The 19,520-nt window shown below is 47.3% G+C and overlaps 1 protein-coding gene across 1 annotated transcript; it reads right to left on the minus strand.

Moving 5' to 3' along the window:
* Positions 1–3,799: 3,799 nt before the first annotated feature.
* LOC144098698 (mucolipin-3-like) lies at positions 3,800–6,264 on the minus strand. The gene has a single exon (XM_077631516.1). The coding sequence runs from the start codon at positions 5,906–5,908 to the stop codon at positions 4,079–4,081; it is 1,830 nt and encodes a 609-aa protein (XP_077487642.1). The 5' UTR covers positions 5,909–6,264; the 3' UTR covers positions 3,800–4,078.
* Between the last annotated feature and the right edge of the window lie 13,256 nt (positions 6,265–19,520).

Raw genomic sequence — 19,520 nt, forward strand, 5'->3', positions numbered from 1 at the left:
TGGTAGAGCATCTCCTTTTTTTTTGGAAGTGGTACAAGGCTCGAATCTTGGTACCATTGGGAACAGACTGACTGGCTAAATGCCCTGTCCTACCACTTTTTACTCCCCAAGGGAGTAATGCTTAGAAATGTCTCGGCCTAAAGGAGGTTGAACAAACCCACTTGACACTCTCTCTAGGTTGAGGCAAATTTCTCTACAAGCGACACGGGGAGAAAGTTAACTTGGGCAGAATACATAATGCAAAGAATAGGTAATTAATGAATCATTAAACAGACACTGAGAACTACTTCATCCAATTTTTCAGTAAAAATTGATTCTGTGGCTCTTTCTAGTAAGGTGTGTTATAAATGTTTGTCCAGTGGCGGAAGATACATTCCTTGCTGAGAAAATTTCATTTAAAGAATTTTCGCACACTCGGTACAAACCCATGATGTCTACACCGAAATGGAGTCTATGATCACTGTTTTGAAGTGTATGGTGGTGTAGCCTAGCCTCTAAGATCCGGACTCAAAGACTGTCGACGCAGTGCAGTTTACCTGCAAAAGCTGCTAGTGATGTTGACTCCTGTATTTCATTTTTGATCTTTTCTAGCTTACAAAAGTTTTTGAGTGAAAGCGTCTCTGTTGTTGGCCAACTTCAGTTTGTGCTGGGTGTAGCTTTAAGATAAAGTGGATTCCAAGGGAAAGAAACAAAACGTGGGGCAGCTGAAGATAAAATAAGGAGATTTACCAGGATGTGCTGGTCGCGGCTTGCACACGACATGGCGAGTTGAAGGTCATGTGGGAGATGCTTTCCTGCAGTGTGGGCGTATTTGGAGTGCTGATGTGGGGGGAGGGTTCTCCTCGGAGCACTGCTGCGTCCCGATGTCTGTTTGAAATGTCTGACATGGTGATAGGTCGCTGAGCGAAGATGCACTAAAGCGCCAGCGGTTTCTCGGGCGTACACTCCCTCGTGAAGGTATACTCGCTTGCGAAGTGTCGTGCTCCACGCGTCGCTGTCGGCTGTGCTTGAAATATTGGACGGGAAACCGGAGGCCCGTGAGCACGGATGTGTAGAGTTGGCAGTTTGACTTCTCGCAGTGCAGATGGACGCATAACGTCGACAAAAAATCTGGCAGTGAGTCAAACTCGTGTGACGGAGTTTGATAGAAAAAATGAGATCAGTCTGTTTAACCGCGAGAATCTGTTTAACCACGCCCAGCACTCTGGAAGCTAGGTTAGGACAGAAAGGAGATCCAGTACAGTGATGGAGATTGAAGGTAGCATGGCATCAGGTGCCTCGAACCCAGGTCGCCCTTGAAAAAGTTCTGAACGGTCTTTGTCGAGCGGCAACTCTCGTTAATACCGCGGCTCCAAGCTGCCGGGCTTTGCGCGAACACTTCGTTTTTGGCGGCATTCCTGACACCCCATCAAGAACTGAAGAGTGCCAGGGAGGGCACAGCCACGCACCCACTGCGCTTAGACCGAATTTCGACGGCGGAACTCAAAAACGTCTTGTACTGTGCGATGTCGGTGCCCATGCACTGAAGGGCCACTGAGGACGACACCATCCAGTTACTGTTGTCAGCAAAAAAAGATACTCTGGCTATATTGACGTTTGTCCGGCAGCAAAATACGCATTTGTCGGTGGGGAAATTGGATTTAAAAATCTTCCCGCCAGTCCATTCAAATTCTTTACGTCCTTACCGAGGAGAACGTGTAACAGTCGGGCCCTCTTAATATGGACAGTTTGGTCCCTCAGCAAAAGTGTTCATAAAATGAGTCGTCCGTAATAACGAAGCACCAAAAATAGCAACGAAAAATACTTTACAGAAAAAAATTGTGCATTAATCTCTGCTTCTGTGCGTAGTGATGGGCAGTAAAGTGAAAATTGGACAAAATTGCTCATGTATTATCGTTGTCGCCGTTGTCTCCAAAATAACTTGGTGCAGTCTGAGGCGCATCATGCTTTCTGGACGCGTGAATGTGTGTCATGGCGGTATCTTGGTATTTCCTACACTATAAACCATTTTGCACCCTTAAGGGCAAAATGTCACCCTTTACAACACCCATGATTTTCGTGATAAGGGTGTTGTCATATGGTAACACCCATTTTGCACTCCGGTTTACTATCTAGGGTGTTAATCCGGTAGTTTTTCTTGGATACTCCCCCATGGCGATCGTTGGGGTACAAGTGTGTATTTGGTTTATTCAATAAGAAAAATAAGTAGTTTCTTACCCTCGCAGTATGACCAGTGATCAGTTCGCGTAGTGGTTGACACAATAGAGAGCTTTAGTATAATGTTACCATTATAGCGGACCTAGGGGAAATAGCCTGTCGTAAGCAATATATCCGCACTGAAAAGGCTCTTTTAAAATCGTCGCCGCAGCCGCTAATTCACCCAGCATATTAGTTTGGAGTCTTTTACCGACCACTGATGCAGTAATACTCATTTCCGCCAGCAAGTAGGCACAAGAAAATGCCTCTGCGATTAAAAATATATGAAATAAGAAACGTAAACACTGTGGCGCCGTCTAGTCAGGGAAATGGTGATGCTAAGTACAAACCGTTCGAGCAAGAATATTTTGGTTTACATGACTCGAAGTAAAATTTAATATTTGGCGTGTTACGTCACTGAAATTGATAAAACACCGTGGCAATACTCGAAACCTATTTGTGTTGTGTCCCGAGCAGTTGCAGCGTATAGCGGTAAGCCCCAATAGGCTTGAGCGCGCCAGAATCGAGAGTGCGTCTTAAAAACTGGGTTGATTTGCAGCTCAACCTCGTCGTCGAAGCAAGATAAATCGTAGGGAAAGGCGACGACACAAGTAGTTGCCAGTAAACGCGCCGACCGGAACTGCAATGAGAGCTTATTCTGCTGAAGCGGGCGGCTCCCGCTTGGAAGGACATCCGATTCTAAAGCTCTAATGATGACGCTGAGCATCAGTTCCTCTGTCAGTGACCTCCACCGCTTCCCCTGAACTGCCTCTGAACAAACACGGTCTGAGTTACGGTCTTTGGGTTGAATTCGGTTGCCCAAGTTGGCCTTCGCCCGAGACCAGAGCACAGAGGTCATGCCCCCGATCCGGCAGCTTTGTAGATTAGTGTATGCTACCACCGTTTTGAAGTGAATGACGCTGTTGCGTAGCCGGCGTAATCTCTTTGATCCACGCCCAAAGACCGGTCGGTCGATGCACACATTTAGTTCCGAAATCGGCCGGTGACTGCGACACCTGTATTTCGTTTTTTTTTTTTATCTATCGCTTATCAATGCTGGTTTTGGTGAGAGTGGTCTGTGTGCAGTTAGAACCCGGTAACCTATTGGTACAAATATACTTCTATTTGTCCGCAGTGTCCCTCCAAACAATCCGCAACCCTAAGCCTCCTCTCCTTTCTCTTCCCTCACTGCGCCAAAACTGCCAAAACGCTCTGTCGGCCGTATGTCAGCGCATGCCCTCTTTTCACAGCAGCACGCTTGCGTTAGTGTTCCTGTATATGCTCCCGCATAGGAACACTAGCTTGCGTATCGCGCTTCTGCCCTCTGCCGGTTTCTGAACTGCTTAGAAGTTGCCCGACGTCCAAGCCGTGCTTCGCGATGGACGGCCGACAGTGAGGCGAACCACCCACTTGCCCGTCAAGCGCTGCAGTTAATTCGGACCTTACAGAACATTGCATCCAGCGTTGTGCTCTGAAGCGCATCGCGTTACGTGCTCGAAACTACTTGAAAGGAAATCTCGTTCACAAAGTTTAGTGTATCGCTTTAGAGTCAAAGGGAACCGACTGCAGCAGTCCGGGCCTTTTAAACGTGCTTGTGGCTCCATATACTTGTTTTAAATATTTATTTTTCACAACCGCCAACTCCTCAGCCAGCAAGGAGAAGAACACAAAGCACGTCACCGTGGCGAAAAAAAAAAAAAAACGGACACGTTGATTGTTTTCGCGACCTCAGGAGCTCGAACAACAGAATCCGCATGTTGGCACAAAATGTGAGAGACATGGATTTTAGCCGCGCCACGTTTAGGTACAGTTTGTGGACAGCGCTGTCAAGTTGATGTGCACTGCTAGTCCTTACCGGTCATGAAAGTTCGTGGGACAACGGTCATAGCTTGTCGAGGTCGTTGTCAGAGCGGCACGCGCTGGCAGTCTCGTCGGCTGACTCCAAGATGAAACTCCACATGACACTAAGCTCCTCTTCGCCAGTCTGGGCATCGCGTATGGTCTCGTAAGCATCCACAAAGATGGCCACGAACAGACTGACCACAACGTACACGAACAAGATCACGAAGCTGTACATGTAGAGCTGCGCGAAGTACCACACGACCAGGTCCTTGCCGTCGAACAACATGGCGAACGTGGCGAAGATGTCGTCGCCATTGATGATGGAGAACAAGCACTCGGCGCTGGTGGACACCGTCCGGAACTTGATGTGGTGCGGGCCGATGACAACCCACCCGCAGACAACGTAACCACTGAAGATGAGCAAAGTGCAGAGAAGAAAACGCATAACATTGGGGATGGACTTCTTCAAGGTCAAGATGAGGATGTTGTACACCTTGAAGTAGCCCAGGTAGCGGAGAAGTCCGCACCAGCACATGAGGCAGCCGCAGCCCAGAAGCACGGAACAGGCATTGTACATCAGGCTCGGGACTAGCCGCTCTTCGATCTGGATCTTTACAGCAGACCCAGCCACCAGCAGAGCATCGTCTATAATAATCACGATAAGCCAGAAGTCGATGAATTCCATTTTGTCTTTCCATGACAGTTGTCTGCGCAAGTGCTCGGCGAAAAATTTCGACGTCTTCCGCATGAGCTTTCGGGCCCTGTAGAGGGATCGGGCGCACAACAAAGCTGACAAGGCGCACGTTGCTATGGTGAGGCCATTCATACACTGACGCAGGGTGTAAGTAGCGCGTGACACCACGTTCGTGACGTTCTTGCGGCAGTGGACTGAGCTCGGTATCAGGTGCATTTTGATGCCGATTACGCCGTCGTGCCTCGAGTTATCATAGACAACAGACAGATGATACTTGTAGCACTCCGAGAACATGCCCTGGTTCGTCTTCGTCACGTAGAGTGCCTTCAGTGAGAAGGAAATTCTGGCCGTGATCAGCTCGTCGAAGGAGATCTCTCTGGCCAGAAACCGCGGCAGGTGGAAGTTCCGCCAGTCTCCGTAATCCGAGATCCAAGGGTAGGTAATATTTGTGCAGTTGGTGACAGTTCCGCTGTCGAAACTGAGTGTCGAGTTAAAGGGCCAGACCCGGCCTTCCTTGTAGCTGGTCTCGCAAAAGACGGCCGGCTCAAAAGAGCCGTCCGGGGAGGCATACTCGAAGGTGCCCACTGGATCGGTCGTTATGCTGCTGTAGCGGACCACGACGTTATTGACGTGCTGGTAGAACTTGGCCTTCGTTTCCACCACGTAGGGCCCCGCGGGCGGCGGATAGATGAGCACGTCCCGCGACGTGTCCCAGCCATTGAGCAGAATGTGCTCGAGAGCCATGTAAGTGTTCCGGTGTTGGTTCTGAAAGGTGGCGCTTTCCACGCCGAACAAGATCACTTGTACTGTCACCAAGATGAGCTTGAAAATCTGCAGCGTTAGTTTCCACGGGTAGCGTCCACTGTAGCGCCACTTCTCTAGCGGATTCATAAAAAACCGCCGAAGCTTTACCCTCATGTAACGCTCCATGGCCTCAGGATGGCGTGCAAGTTGCTCGCGAACTTCCTCGTGCTGCGCCGCCGATGAGTCCGTGCGCGTCGCAATTCTGCAGCGACTGCCGCTGTCGTTGATTGACGACCCGAGGCTGTATCGTTCCAAGTAGCGGCGCAGCTTCTCGTCGAAGCTGCCGGAGCCCGAGCCACCAGAACTGCATTCCGTCAGTCGCTCGTCGCTCGATGAACCGGCCCAGTCGCCGTTCACAGACACGGCACACATCGTGGCATCCGCCGCCTGGTCCTTGCGGCAGCGGTGCTAACAACAGAGTGTTTCAGGCATATCGTGTTGCAGACTGCCCGTCACCCTCTAAACAAGAAGCACGTGAGCGAGAGGCACTGGGACCGCCCAGCTTGATAACGAAAGAAAGCCTGCATCGATGCAGGCGCCTGTATTTGAAGCATTTGCGCCGGAAATTCGCGGAGTCGCTACGCTGTCAGCTGTGCAACCGCGTCCGGTAAATGTGCCGCTCAAAGGAAGTTTTTCGGCACAGCGGCGACGCACACCACTCCGTACAAACTCCGTAAAAGTACTTTTATGTTGCAACGTACACGGCTAGTCCACCGCCCACATCGCATCACGCACGTGACGCGGCGCGCGACGGCGCAAAGGGCGGTATCGCCGTGGAGAGGGCGTTGACAAAGGGGCGTTCCTATATCCCGCAACTGATCTCAGAGTCCAGTCGAAAGTATCAAGTCGCGCCGGTTGCTGGCGCTTTCAACGACGCGCGCATAACGCCCAGTATTTGTGTGTTTACGTGCACACCGGCGCCTGCTTTTAAAAGCGATTAAGTTCAAAACGCGGCTAACAGTAAATGAAGGTGCCATCGAGATGATAGTGCACGCCGTTTTGGTTTGTCCGCTTGAAAAGGGGCCGTAAGTCACGTTAAACTCGGCCGATTCGTATAATATGTTCGGCAACCAGTAGTACCGAACACAATTAAGCAGACATGACCGCAGGCAGTCAAAGGCATCCGCAAGCGAAATCTCAGAATACCATGCTCACGCGAATATAAGAGAACCTCCTTATCCAGAAGTTTAGTCGGAAGAGGAAAGTCGACTGCAGCAAGTGTTGGCTGAGTCATGACGTAGTTATAAATGATTTCCTTTCAGAGTGAGGCAGATAAAGCGAAATGTCTTAAACGAGTAGGCGTAACATGCGGTTAACCTTGCGTATACGTGCTGAAATTAAAATAAAGCTGTGATATGACCGTCAAAGATATTCAAAATTATTTCAACTGCCTATGATGAAATGGAACTCAAGTCAGATAGCAGCAATGGCACAGCATCAAAGCATGCTGCGCGCTACACCAACTACACAGTTGACTCCCAGCGATAACTTATGGTTATCTATAGCAAGTACGTGGACATCCCAGTGGCATGCCCTTGTATACACACCGTGCACGATCGACTTTTCGACATTCGTTCGCATCCTGCGCACATCCTCGGAAAATTCAGTGGCCGGGAATTAAACGATAAGGATGCATCACTGGCACATATGGTTTCTTCTGACGCATATGGCGCAGGTGATTTGCAGAATACCCGCTTTACACCAGTAATTAGTACGTGGGATATAAAGGGTGTTGCTGCGGGCATTCGCTTGCGAACGTGTAATAATTAAGTAACTTCGATGGAAGTTATTAATGCTGTGCCAGTCAACATGGGTGTTGTGTTGGTGTGTTTTATGTGTGTTTATGTGTGAGTGAGGGTTTTATGGCACATAGGCAACAGTCAACATGGATAGTGACCAAGCTAGGTTAGTATGGCCTCTTGACCACAGAGCACTTAGCAGTATACACTATAGTAGTGGTTTATTACTAAAAAAAATACAAAAGCGAAGGAAAAGATGTTGCCAGCCACGGCAATTGTTATCTCATATCTTAAGTACCCGAGCTGCTGCCGACGGAATTGAAGGGACAACAAGAGGATAACAAGAAGCACAGAGCACAGTGGTACTAAGGAAAACCATAGCGAGAAAGGACAAGGCAGAACGTTATATACACTATTTACAATATTTACAAAAATATAAAAAAGTGAATCTGCACTCTTCACAGTTTCGCAATATTGTTAAACTGTCCCGATAACAAATTCAGACAACATACGCAGCATTCTTTGACAATTATTAAGAGTTGCAGCCGGCAAAGCAGACGTGTATTTTGTGACGAACAAATGTCTCGTTCTCGCAGCGCCCTCTTTCCCTTCACGTCTTGACGATAAATATGCCACTGCGAACAGTGAGCCCCGCGTCACGCGCCAATTCCGCCGGCCCTTCGAACTCCTGCTTGCGCCGTTGTAAGTGTCGCTATTGCGCGCCTTTATTCTGCGCCTGGCCTCGTGGGGGGGCCGCCGCCGAGCTGAACGGCCGCTCGGGGCGTCTCTGCAACTGCGCCCGCGCACAGCTGTGGCACGCTCGCGCGCAGTTTCGCGTTTCCTGCTCGCTCAGACCCTTTCCAGACGCGCGTAAATGTCGCTGCTATTTTCTTGCCTCGGAACATCTGAATGACTTCGATGGCTGTTTTTTTTTTTTTTGCTGGTTCTGTGTGGGAGTGCGCTTAGACTCTTTCGACAGAAACAGCCCTGTAAACGCCGGCAGAGAGCGCCAGGAGCTTCAAAAGAGTAGGGTGCCTCGATGCGCGCCCGCTCGGAGAGCGGGCGCGCATCGAGGCACCCTACAAAAGAGCTCTGCCGCGCGGCTAGGCGTGCAGTCACGAGAGAAAGGGAATGGGACCTTCGAAAAAGTAGCGAAGTTTTCGAGCAGAAGCCGGACCCTCTACCATGGCGTCCCTCATAGCCTGAGTTGCTTTGGGACGCTAAACTCCATCATAACCAAGAAAGACAAAGTGAAGGCCGGTGAGGGAAAGGGGGGGAGGGGGTGTTCATAAAAAGTACAGAAGTCGCCCTGTGTCCAGGGGCAGTTAGACCAAAGCGACAGGTTTCTTGTAGTTGTCCTCCCTCCTATGAGACAGTTTCGCACTAAGTATATATGCTCCGCGCGTACAAGAAGCATTGGAGCAAGGACAAAGTGCAGTGGACGTAAAGTTGGACTCAAAGGAATGCTGAGGAAAAACTGAAGTTGAACTGTATCGTAAGATTGCGGTATTCTAAAGACAAAGATGCTACTCCCTTTAAAAACGGAGCTTTTGTAAGTTAATGAAGGCCAAGAAATGAAATGCAGGTGTCGCCATCACCGGCCGATCGCGTAAGTTAATTGCATTACGTCGACATCGATTTTTGGGTGTGGATCTCAGAGGCTAGGCTACACCGCCATTCATTTCAAAACGGTGGCAAACAGTCCTTCTCTGTGTGAGCGCCACGTATTTGAATCGAGTGGCGGAAAAATTTTAAAAATCAGTTTTCTCAGCCTTATAAAAGCGTCTTTTGCTGCTGAAAAAACGTCAGCATACTCAAAAAGAGTCAATTTTTACCAATAACAACAACTGGATGGAGTTATCCTGCAGTGTTCCTTTAAGAGTGAATGTAATGAAACCTATTTACACGGTATAGCCGCCGTGGTGGCAAGCCGAAAGACGCGGGTTCGATCCCGGCCACGGCGGTCGCATTTCGATGGAGGCGAAATGCTGGAGGCCCGTGTACTCTGCGATGTCAGTGCACGGTAAACAGCCCCAGGTGGTCGAAATTTCTGGAGCCCTTCACTACGGCGACCTTCGCAGCCCGAGTCGCTTTGGGACGTTAAGCCCTCATAAACCAAACCTATTTATACGGTATGGCTTAATAAGGTGTAGCGTGAACTCGATGGATGTAAAGAGCGCTGTGCAGAACGGACACGCTAGGAGAGGTATTAAGAAATAAATGTCTGGACAAGTGCGAACTGCGGATAAGTATCGAATGAATATTGAAAGAGAAGATCGGCATAGAGTTCAGAGCAGTTGTCTTCAATATGTATAAATGAACGCTTGCACACTGTATACGGTCCCGTCGCTCTTCTGCTCCATTTTTTGTTCAAGCCCTCATCCCCAGTCCTTTCCTTGCGTATACCTGGCTGGCTTCTCGTGAAGAGGCTCAGCTCATCCCGATGTATGACGCTAAAAGAGCACAGGTGGACAAATATGACACCAGTTATATTTGCGAACGCATAGCAGGTCCGAGCCGTTATCAGGTCATAAACAGCGACCTCCGTGCCGCTGTAACTAGGTGATGATTGGTAGGGTGTGTGCATTGGTCGAAAAGAAACAAAGCATCTGAATTTTATTGAGGCTTACCATAAATGGTTCGAGCTGGCTATCTATACTAACAGGCCCGAGGATTGGAACTGTTTTGCATAACCCCTTCCATCTTCTAAGCGCCTTCTTTTCCTGTGCTCAAGCCTCGCCATTTCTTGAAAACAAACAAACAAAAAAGAAACGAAGGTTTCCTCTTGGGGCTGCGCTATCAGCCGCGAAAGGTCATAGGTAGTGACACGATCGAAAGGTTATTGTTTTTTTTTTCTGGCTTTTTTTTCTTCTTTTCCTTTGTAGAACGAGCGAAAGTCTGGTATGGGCAGATGGGGTAAGAGTTCAAAGTCATAGGCCTACGTTACTAGAACAGCTTATTCAGTTATTATTACAGGCTTTCATTCTGCGCAGGAAAAACTCTCCCTGAGTGATGATTCGACGCACTGTGCCAACTGCAGCATTTCCTCATTCTGGATAGCATTCGCGCGCTCTGTATGTGCGGGGAGTCACCCAAACAAATGAAATGTGGCAGACATTATGAAGAAGAATTTCACAATCCCATATCATGCCTCTTTTTATCGCCTAGACTCTGGCCTTTTCGACCAGCTTTAAAACGGAAGTTTACAGCAACAGCAGGTTTCCGCCCGCGTAAAGTTCACCATCCTGAAGAGAGAGAGAGAGAAAAAAAACGGAATTGTAAAGCCAATTGAGAACTATAAATAAATGGAAAAAAGATTGCTGAAAGAAACTTCAAAGAAATCGAGATAAGGAAAAACCGGCTCCAGTTTCTTGCCTCAGGGAAAACGGCCAAACCATGTTGATTATTCGCGTAAGAACGGAAGCTCCGTCTTTTGGTTATGAATCTCGGCCGAAGAGGCGATCTCCAAGAAACAGGACAGGTAAGGGAAGGTAAGGACAGGGACTGCTACTAGTAAGAGCAGACGAAGGTGATGAGAAGGGCAGTTAAGGAAAGGTAAACAAATAGCAATACGAACAGCAAGATGAGAAAGGTAAAACTTAAGAAATGGTCAAGCGAGTGTCAATTAAAAATTGCTGGTGGTAGAGCACTGCTAAGCACGAAATATTGTGCGAAAACAGATATATTTTTCCTGGTGTGTGTGTTTGAGAAACATTTATTACTTGAGGGTGTGGGAGGGGGGGGGGGGAAGCACATGTTGTGGGACTGGTAGTGGGGCCCTCAGACCAGGACACCCCAACAGCCCTCGACGCCGTTTCAGTCCGGCGAACGAAAAGACGCTGGTCCTCCAGGTCGGGTGCCCCCCCCCCCCGTCATAAGTGTACAGCCCAAGGGATTTGCTTGCGAGGCCTTCACCGTGCGCCTGCAGGTTATGCATGCATAGCGAGCGTAATCTCTCGAACGATAAATGTCTTCGAGTGCTCGATCCTCCCAAGCTTTGGATTGCTAGATGTTCTAGGGAGCCCTGCTAAACAGCTTGGAAGCGAACACCTTGGGCTGTGCACTTTTGACGGGGGCTGTACCTCACAGCGTGATTGAGGTGTCCACTTACCCAGTGAGGCAGTTACACTTGCTACTCAGAGTCTTCACACAAAGACACAGACCGCTGAAACCCGGCAAGTGCGGCTGGAAATGCTTTCGCACTAACAGTTAATAAAAGTAAATAAATAAAGAAAATGCATAATCAGTAGGAACAGGCAAGAGATTATGATTCCTTATCGCATTTATCTGACGTCATGGTCAGGGCATCTGAATGACTAGAGCACAGATTTACACTTGCACTGAGTATCGCTAAAGTTGTTTATCAGGGAAGCGAGTTTATCAGTTTGGACTCACTATTTGAAGGGAGAGAGAGCGCTGGCAATCGCGTAAAAACAGTTGTTAACGATTGTCCCCAGGCGTTTTTTTTTTTGTGAGAGCGTGTTTGACCTTTTCAACTGGTCGTTGTTCGCCATGCCGAAGCTACCATTTGCCTCCGCATGCACTACAGCCATGTCGGGGCCATTAACACTTCATCGGCGCCGCAGATGTTAATAAACTGTGCATCGAAGCGGAAGCTTATATGTGTGTTCGGCCATCGTGCGGACTCTTTAGCGCACGTGCGCAGGGATTCAGGGGCAAGGGGGTCAGAGCAATATCCTCTAGAGTCAGTCAGACACCGGTGGGCGAACTTTTCCAAGGGGGGGGGGGGGGGGGGGGAATGAGGGCGTAATTTCCTTCTCCATTCCCAACCACTGCCGTCAGGGGCGAAACTGCCACCGATTTGATAGCCTTGCCGCACTACTTTAATGTGCGGTGAAGCTCCACCCCCATTCAGGACCGTCACACACAAAGTACTCCGTCGTGAAACCTTTTCTGGTTGCCTTAAAGGACCATAGACACTTAATTTGATTGCGTGTTTTCTCTTCAAATGATGCATTAGAACTTAGAATACATGGATGCCAACGTGCATGGTATTCGCCAACCACCACTAAATAATTTATAAATGAATTTCTTCTCTCGTGCTGTTTCGGTTTCATCAACCGAACGATGGGTGTGAGGCTATGATGTGAAGCTGGCATTTACACCACGTGAGGGACGGAAAAACTGTGATATAAACGTTGATACGCATATTTTTAACACGCAGCACGACTTAACCAGCCCGCTTCAAGAGCTAGAATTACAACAAACGACGTATATCAGCAGTTATAGTGCCGTTTTTTTTTTTCGTGCCTCACGTGACCTTAAGCATGTTAAAACCATCTTTTGGTTGGTGAAACCCAAACAGCATGAGAAAAGAAATTCAGTTATAAATTATTCAGCTATCGTAGGCGAATGCCATGTGGTGCTCTAGGTATAGTCAAACGCATTGTTTGGAAGAAGAATAAACGCGAGAAAAAATTTGTTTTCTATAGTCCTTCTATAGAAGCTGGTCCGAAGACGAAATTATATAGTCAGAAGGTTTCATAGCTCTGGCTTGTTTGCTATAGTGAAACAAAAGCTGATTTCGTTTAATGTTGTAATTGGTCAGCATGAGTAATACAGGGCTCCGCGGACCATGACCCGTGCACTGTTATCAAATGCTGTTTTTTAAAGTTGTATCCTACTATAATCACACGGGCGCTTTAAATATGCCCTGTAGTGACTCCACTCTGATCACGCCAACGGCGTCCGAATAATTTTCTCACTGCGCGTGTGTAAATTAAAAATTTACTCTTAATTCCTTCAGAAAGACGCGGGTTCGATCCCGGCCGCAGCGGTCGATTTTCGGTGGAGGCGAAATTCTAGAGGCCCGTGTGCTGTGCGGTGTCAGTGCACGTTAAAGAACTCCAGGTGGTCGAAATTTCCGGAGCACTTCACTACGGCGTCCCTCATAGCCTGAGTCGCTTTGGGACGCTGAACCTCCATAAACCAAACCAAACCTTTAATTTCTTCAACCCTTCTGAAGGAAAAAAGAAAGGAAATCATTGTATGCCCTGTTGTCGCATTTCTCAGTTACATTGTAGACCTGAAACGCCTGTCCCGAACATAATCCTCTTTGCAGGAAAGCCGCCGCGGTGGCTGAGTGGTTATGGCGCTCGGCTGTTGGCCCGAAAGACGCGGGTTCGATCCCGGCCGCGGTGGTCGAATTTCGATGGAGGCGCAATTCTAGAGGCCCGTGTACTGTGCGATGTCAGTGCACGTTAAAGAACCCCAGGTGGTCGAAATTTCCGGAGCCCTTCACTACGGCGTCCCTCATAGCCTGAGTCGCTTTGGGACGTTAAACCCTCCTAAACCATAAACCTCTTTGCAGGAAGTCGAGCCATACAGCTGCGATTTTGTTCGCCGGAAAGGCATAGCAAGGCAAGTTGGCGTCGTTCTAAGCTAACAGCGGTAAAGACCCCATACAAGAACAAATGGAACACAAGAAAGAGGTGAGAGTTACTGCTCAGTCATATCTTTCCGTTGTTTTAATCTTGCCGCATATCTTTCACGCTGTTAGCATAGAACAAAGGGATACGATGGTCTTTTGTGTCGTAACTAGATGGGATAGGCCCTTCCTATAGAATTCGGTTTGCATACTGCTACTTAACTGCAGTACTTTTGATGAAAGGGCAGCGCGAAAATCATGTACTCTGCGTATGGCTCGGTAAAACTTGCTGGCGGTCAATGGAAACGCTATGCGCTATGTTTGAGGATGTATGGTTCAGGATAACTTCGAGTACATTTACGCGAGCGTAGGAGAAGCAGCTGTAACTAAAAAGGATCCCTATTCCAGCTATTAAAAGGAAGAGGGGGTAGAAGGCATGTGGCAGGTAATATCAAGTGTATATACAGTCGGTTGGTGGTCGCTCTTCTTGTTGGATTCCTTATTTAATTAATTAAATGCATGAACTTACGCTGTATCAGCGTCTTACCTGTCCTCACTGGTATCCAAAGTATCCGCGCGAGGTTGATCAGTCACTTGGACCATGCACCTATGCTGTATATATATGCTCTGACATCGTGCAGCACACGGCCGTTTTTGCATTACGCTTCCATTGGCCACCGCGGATAGCATTCGAACCCACTACTTCGTGCTCAGCAGCCAAACGCCGCAGTCACTGCTGGCAGAGCTATCATACGCAGGGAACGATTCTTTGCAACACCGAGTCACATCTGAAAATGAGCGCATGTGTTTGGATTCGATCGACAGGTACGCTGAAACACATGAGGCCCGATTTCCAAGGACATTTATCTATTTTCTTTTTTTTTATCTTGCACCCTGAAATCGACATAAGCATCTCTGCGTTGACGAAATTAGGGCGGAAGTGAAAACAAGAACGCATTTTCCCGGTTATTATCAAAACGCCGGTGCAGCTGCGCCACACTGGCATCTGCCATTCGAAGCAGTGCGTGCGTACATGGGGGAACATATTAAATGGACGGAATGAGATTATATAGAGCTCCGTGTCCCTTGCGACATATTTTTCTCTCTCTTTCTGATCTCCTTTCCACTGCACACTGTTATGCAGGAAGCAGATAAAAAACGAAGTGTTTTGAGAAAGCCTCTCTTTATTATGGCCGATGCAGTGCGTGTTCACAGCTGTTATTAGCTCGTGTGCGTTAATCAGTCAGTACGGAGACGAGTGGAAGGCTTCCGTGTCAAGGTCACGAGAAACCTGTGCGCAGTTTTTTTTTAACACATTGCACAAAAAAAATTCAGACGCCTTTTTTTTTGTATAGAGGACGTCACCTTCTTTTTTGGTTCTGTCTGCATAATCGTGTCAGCCTTGCAGCGTAGCGTGTAAATGCTGTTACTCCATGCCAGGTGTTGGGAAAGAATGGGGCAGTCATATGTGTGAATGTAAATGATCTATAACATTCAAATAGACCGTGGATATAATGAATATCAAAAATATTTGGTTGCATCAGCTTACCAGTATATGGTATACCATGGTATATGGCACCATATACCATATGGTATATGGTATACCATGGTATATGGCACCATATACCATATGGTATATGGTATAACCATATGGTATATGGTATACCATATGGTACCATACCATACCATATGGTATATGGTATATATACCATATATACCATACCGTATGGTATATGGTATACCACTATATGGTAAGCTGATTTTGCAGTTCTTTCAATACTCGTAAACGCCCAAGTTATTTGGGGCTATAGGTTCCATTTTCCAGTGTATAAACTGGGCAGATTCTTGACTATCTTGCACCAAAACAATTACTGAATTTATAACATCATCGTGATGTACTCCTGATAGATCAAAAAGAATTTATCACACACCCAAATCTGTAGTGTTTTTCTTTCAGGCTGTCATAACGAGCTTTGATAACAGCGTTGTGAGCATGTAGCTTGACGAAACCTTATGCATAGTAGCACGCCTGGGATCAGGCTAAAAACCGTGCGTAAGGAGGGAGCGTCACATTCAACACGTCAGGGCTAAACGAATACAGCAGCGCTAGAGTTGGCGACGAGAGGGAGTGAAACCCTATCATACAATGTTGGATGCGGCGTCACGAGGTTGGCAGAAAACGAGCTATTGTTCGAATTCGCGATAGCGTCGGCTTTCCCGCGTCGTTATCCACGCGCTGGAAGCGCGAGACTTGGCAGCCGAATCTGAACTGAGCCATAGAAAAGGGAATGTTACGTTTCATTATTCCCAGCGTGTTTCGGATGTCGAAAGTGTGTACCGTCTTTGCCATAAGTGACCAAGCAACTGGACGTGTTTCTTAGCCGTGCAGCGAGCGCTTATGACACCCTTTAAGCTCTAAATCTGTGTAACGTAAGGGGAATCGTTGCCCTCAATTTCGAGAACATTTTAGTTGTTAGAAGTGCTGCAAGTGCTTCACTTCACAGCTGAGAAGAAAACGCTGTTGGCCGGTACTTTTGGCAGATGCAGTACGCTCTAAACACGAATACGCAATATGGGAGTAAAAGGAGTAAGCACACCCTTCTACGAAAGGGTGTGCGCTGCAGGAGAGTTTACTCCCTTTTTACACCTTTTTGTTTAGAGTGTTCATGTCGTAAGCGAAGCGGCCCGGGCACCTTGCGAATGTCTTATGTTTTGGAAATGGCGTTAGCATAGTCCACGTATGTACTGCCTCGATGGAAAGAAACGCGAACAACCCGGTGCGTACACGCTCCGCTGTTTCAATTTCTTTTCACCGCGCTTTTACTTCGGTGATAGCAAAATGACCCTAGACTAGTCCGCGATACATCCTAGGACGACTCTAACGTCTTTTTCGTAGCATCCAGTTAAAAGCGCCATGAAAATAAATTCAAACAGCGGGGCGTGTTGGTGCCGGGTTGTTCCCGTTTGTTTCCATCGAGGCACTACATGTGTGGGACATATTACTCTCGATTACGCCATGGCATCGTGCCATACCATGATGCCCTTTCACATGCGCTCTAAACAGTAAGGGGTAGAAAGGGATTAAGCTGTCCTATAGCGCACTTCCTTTAACGAGTGGGCTAGATTACAGCTTACTCTCTACTCTCATATATATAGGCGTATTAGTGTTTACAGTGTGGGAGGAGGCTTATGGTGTGCCGTCGACTGCACGAGCTTTTTTTCCTCTTCGAAGAAGCCGCTCCTGTGCATTTAGGCGGTGCAGTACTTGCCGTTTTCATAGCAAAACTGAATCCCCTAGTCTTAGGCCTGCTTTCTGAAAATCTTAAGCAAAGTGTGGGTGACGGATATATTTCGTATTCCGTGTTCGTTTTGTTATCACGGAATCGGAGGACGCGAACTGTTTGCACACAGCACATGTGTGTGTGTGTGTGTGTGTGTGTGTGTGTGTGTGTGTGTGTGTGTGTGTGTGTGTGTGTGTGTGTGTGTGTGTGTGTGTGTGTGTGTGTGTGTGTGTGTGCGTGTGTGTGTGTGTTTGGGGGGGGGACACTGGCTATTTTTCACGATGTTTGCGCGATCACTGTAGTCCTTCCGCTTATGACGGAAAGACAAGTTTTTAGCTCATTAGAAAGATAAATTTGTTTACATTTCAATGGCATGCATTGTTAATTTCAGTGATTGTTGGTACGAGTGCAGTGGGCAAAAAACGTAGCGCATAAAACAATACTCTTGTTCGACTTGCCTGCTCGCGTCATGTTTATTGAAAAAAGAAACTATTGCACAAAAAAAAGGGGGGGGGGGGCGAGTTCTACAGCGTTTATATAAAATATTAATCTCGGTATATTGATTGAGCGGTTTTTGGCTTCAGTAGATAGTTACTTAGAACTGGCGCTCTAAAAAAAAGACCAAAATTGACAGAAATGACCAATATTAGCTGCTCAATAGCTTCCCATCTAATTGACAAAACACTTGCACGTTTGGTACATTTGTGGGCCATGCATATTTCGTTAAGAGTGAAAAATTTCTTTCAGCTGTACTTCGTAGTTCTCTTGTTTTCATTGTTCAAAGTTGACCGTATGGCCGAAACGCGACCCACGGTGGTCTGGAGACACAGAACCTGACACGGCACAGCACTACCGGAGAGGGCAGCTATCTGGTGTCAATGGGGCACTTTTCTCAAGTCAAATCCAGTAATCTGTTCTTCTTATTCAGGATGGAGCAGCAGCAGAAAAGCTGCTGTAAAGGTAGATAGGCCAAATAGGCGGATACAGTAAGCGACAGCCCCGATTTGGTCAGAAAGCTAGGATTGTCAATGCAAAGCAAGTTTTGACATTTCGGAAGGATCTAGACTATCAGGTGTGAAGCTTGCAGATAAATGGAGCGCGCTTACACGCAACATGAAATGCATGAACACAAGCATATAAGTATACGCACAATATGGAATCAGCAAACGGGAAAACTAGAAAAAAAAAACATGCTCACAATAAAAGCACGCCTGCATAATCAAAAAATAGTACTTACAAACTTTTGCTTCACCACTTTGTTACATCAGTTCTATTATTTTCAATAATGTGTAACAGCTAGGGCAGCAGTAGTTGAGTGTAAGCTATATCTATTTTTAGGTAGCTTCGAAGAAGGCCCTCCCACTCGAGTTTCTGAGAAATGTCACACAAGATTAATAAAATTAGTTAACCTGCCATTCGTTCAGTGCGAAAATTTTCGGGAAATTCGCGATATGCTCGAATGCGTATCTAGCACCGCAGAGGTCAACCTCGATCCTAACGTCTAGACTTACGTCACAAAATCATTGTGTCACGTATACTTATGGCGACACCACGGCGACTTTGCTATTATTTTCAAGAATTTTTAGGCTTTTTGCGCTTTGCCTTCTCCGTTAGTTACCCATCACCGTGAAAACAATTTTCCAAAACACAAATTAATGTATATCTCGTTTCATCACGTTGGGGGTGTAATCATTTTTCATAAACAATTTGCAAGGCGTGGCTATAGTGAAGCTGGTCATGTTAGGATGTCGCCACTCGCAGTACAGAAGTGCAGAAAATACCATTGTAAGTCGGCCCGTGTACTTCACGCTTGAGCTATTTTTTTCACATTACGTAGCCTATAGACTGGCGTTGTATGTAATGAAATTAAGGTCCCTTTAAACATTGCAGAATTGCCTGCAGGATGCCGCCACGGTGGCTGAGTGGCTATGGTGCTCGGCTGTTGGCCGAAAGACGCGGGTTCGATCCCGGCCGCAGCGACCAAAATTTCGATGGAGGCGAAATTCTAGAGGCCCGTGTGCTATGTGATGCCAGTGCACGTTAAAGAGCCCCAAGTGGTCGAAATTTTCGGAGCCCTTCACTACGGCGTCCCTCACAACCTTAGTCGCTTTGTGACGTTAACCACTCATAAACCATAAACCATCTGCCTGCAGGGCAATAAATGGGGCCGAACAATTGGATGTCTGTATGAAGCGGCGTGCTGCAAGCGCATAACTCCAGCTGTCGAGGGTTGTTTCTTGAAATGTAAACGATGTGTCATGCTGTAAATAAGGCGCAACAACTACAAAAATCACAGTCGAAGATGCAGTGGCGCAGATGGTCTAATAAATAGAGTGAAAGACTGACGATAACAGTTTTCCCGGCCGATAATTTGTCCCGTGATCACTGATCAGTGGCGTGTGTGTTAAATATTATCTTAACAAGGAAACACTTGCTGCAGCGTGAATCATGAGTAAGTACCGACTGTTTGAGAAGCATTTCAGCACTATGTTCACTAAAGAAGGTTGGCATGGGGCATACACTAACATATCTCGTAAGCGATAGGGTGGCTGCAGTTGACACATGACAGGGTTAGT

Source organism: Amblyomma americanum, chromosome 7, assembly GCF_052857255.1.
Source record: "Amblyomma americanum isolate KBUSLIRL-KWMA chromosome 7, ASM5285725v1, whole genome shotgun sequence".
In the NCBI taxonomy this organism is placed as follows: Eukaryota; Metazoa; Arthropoda; class Arachnida; order Ixodida; family Ixodidae; genus Amblyomma; species Amblyomma americanum.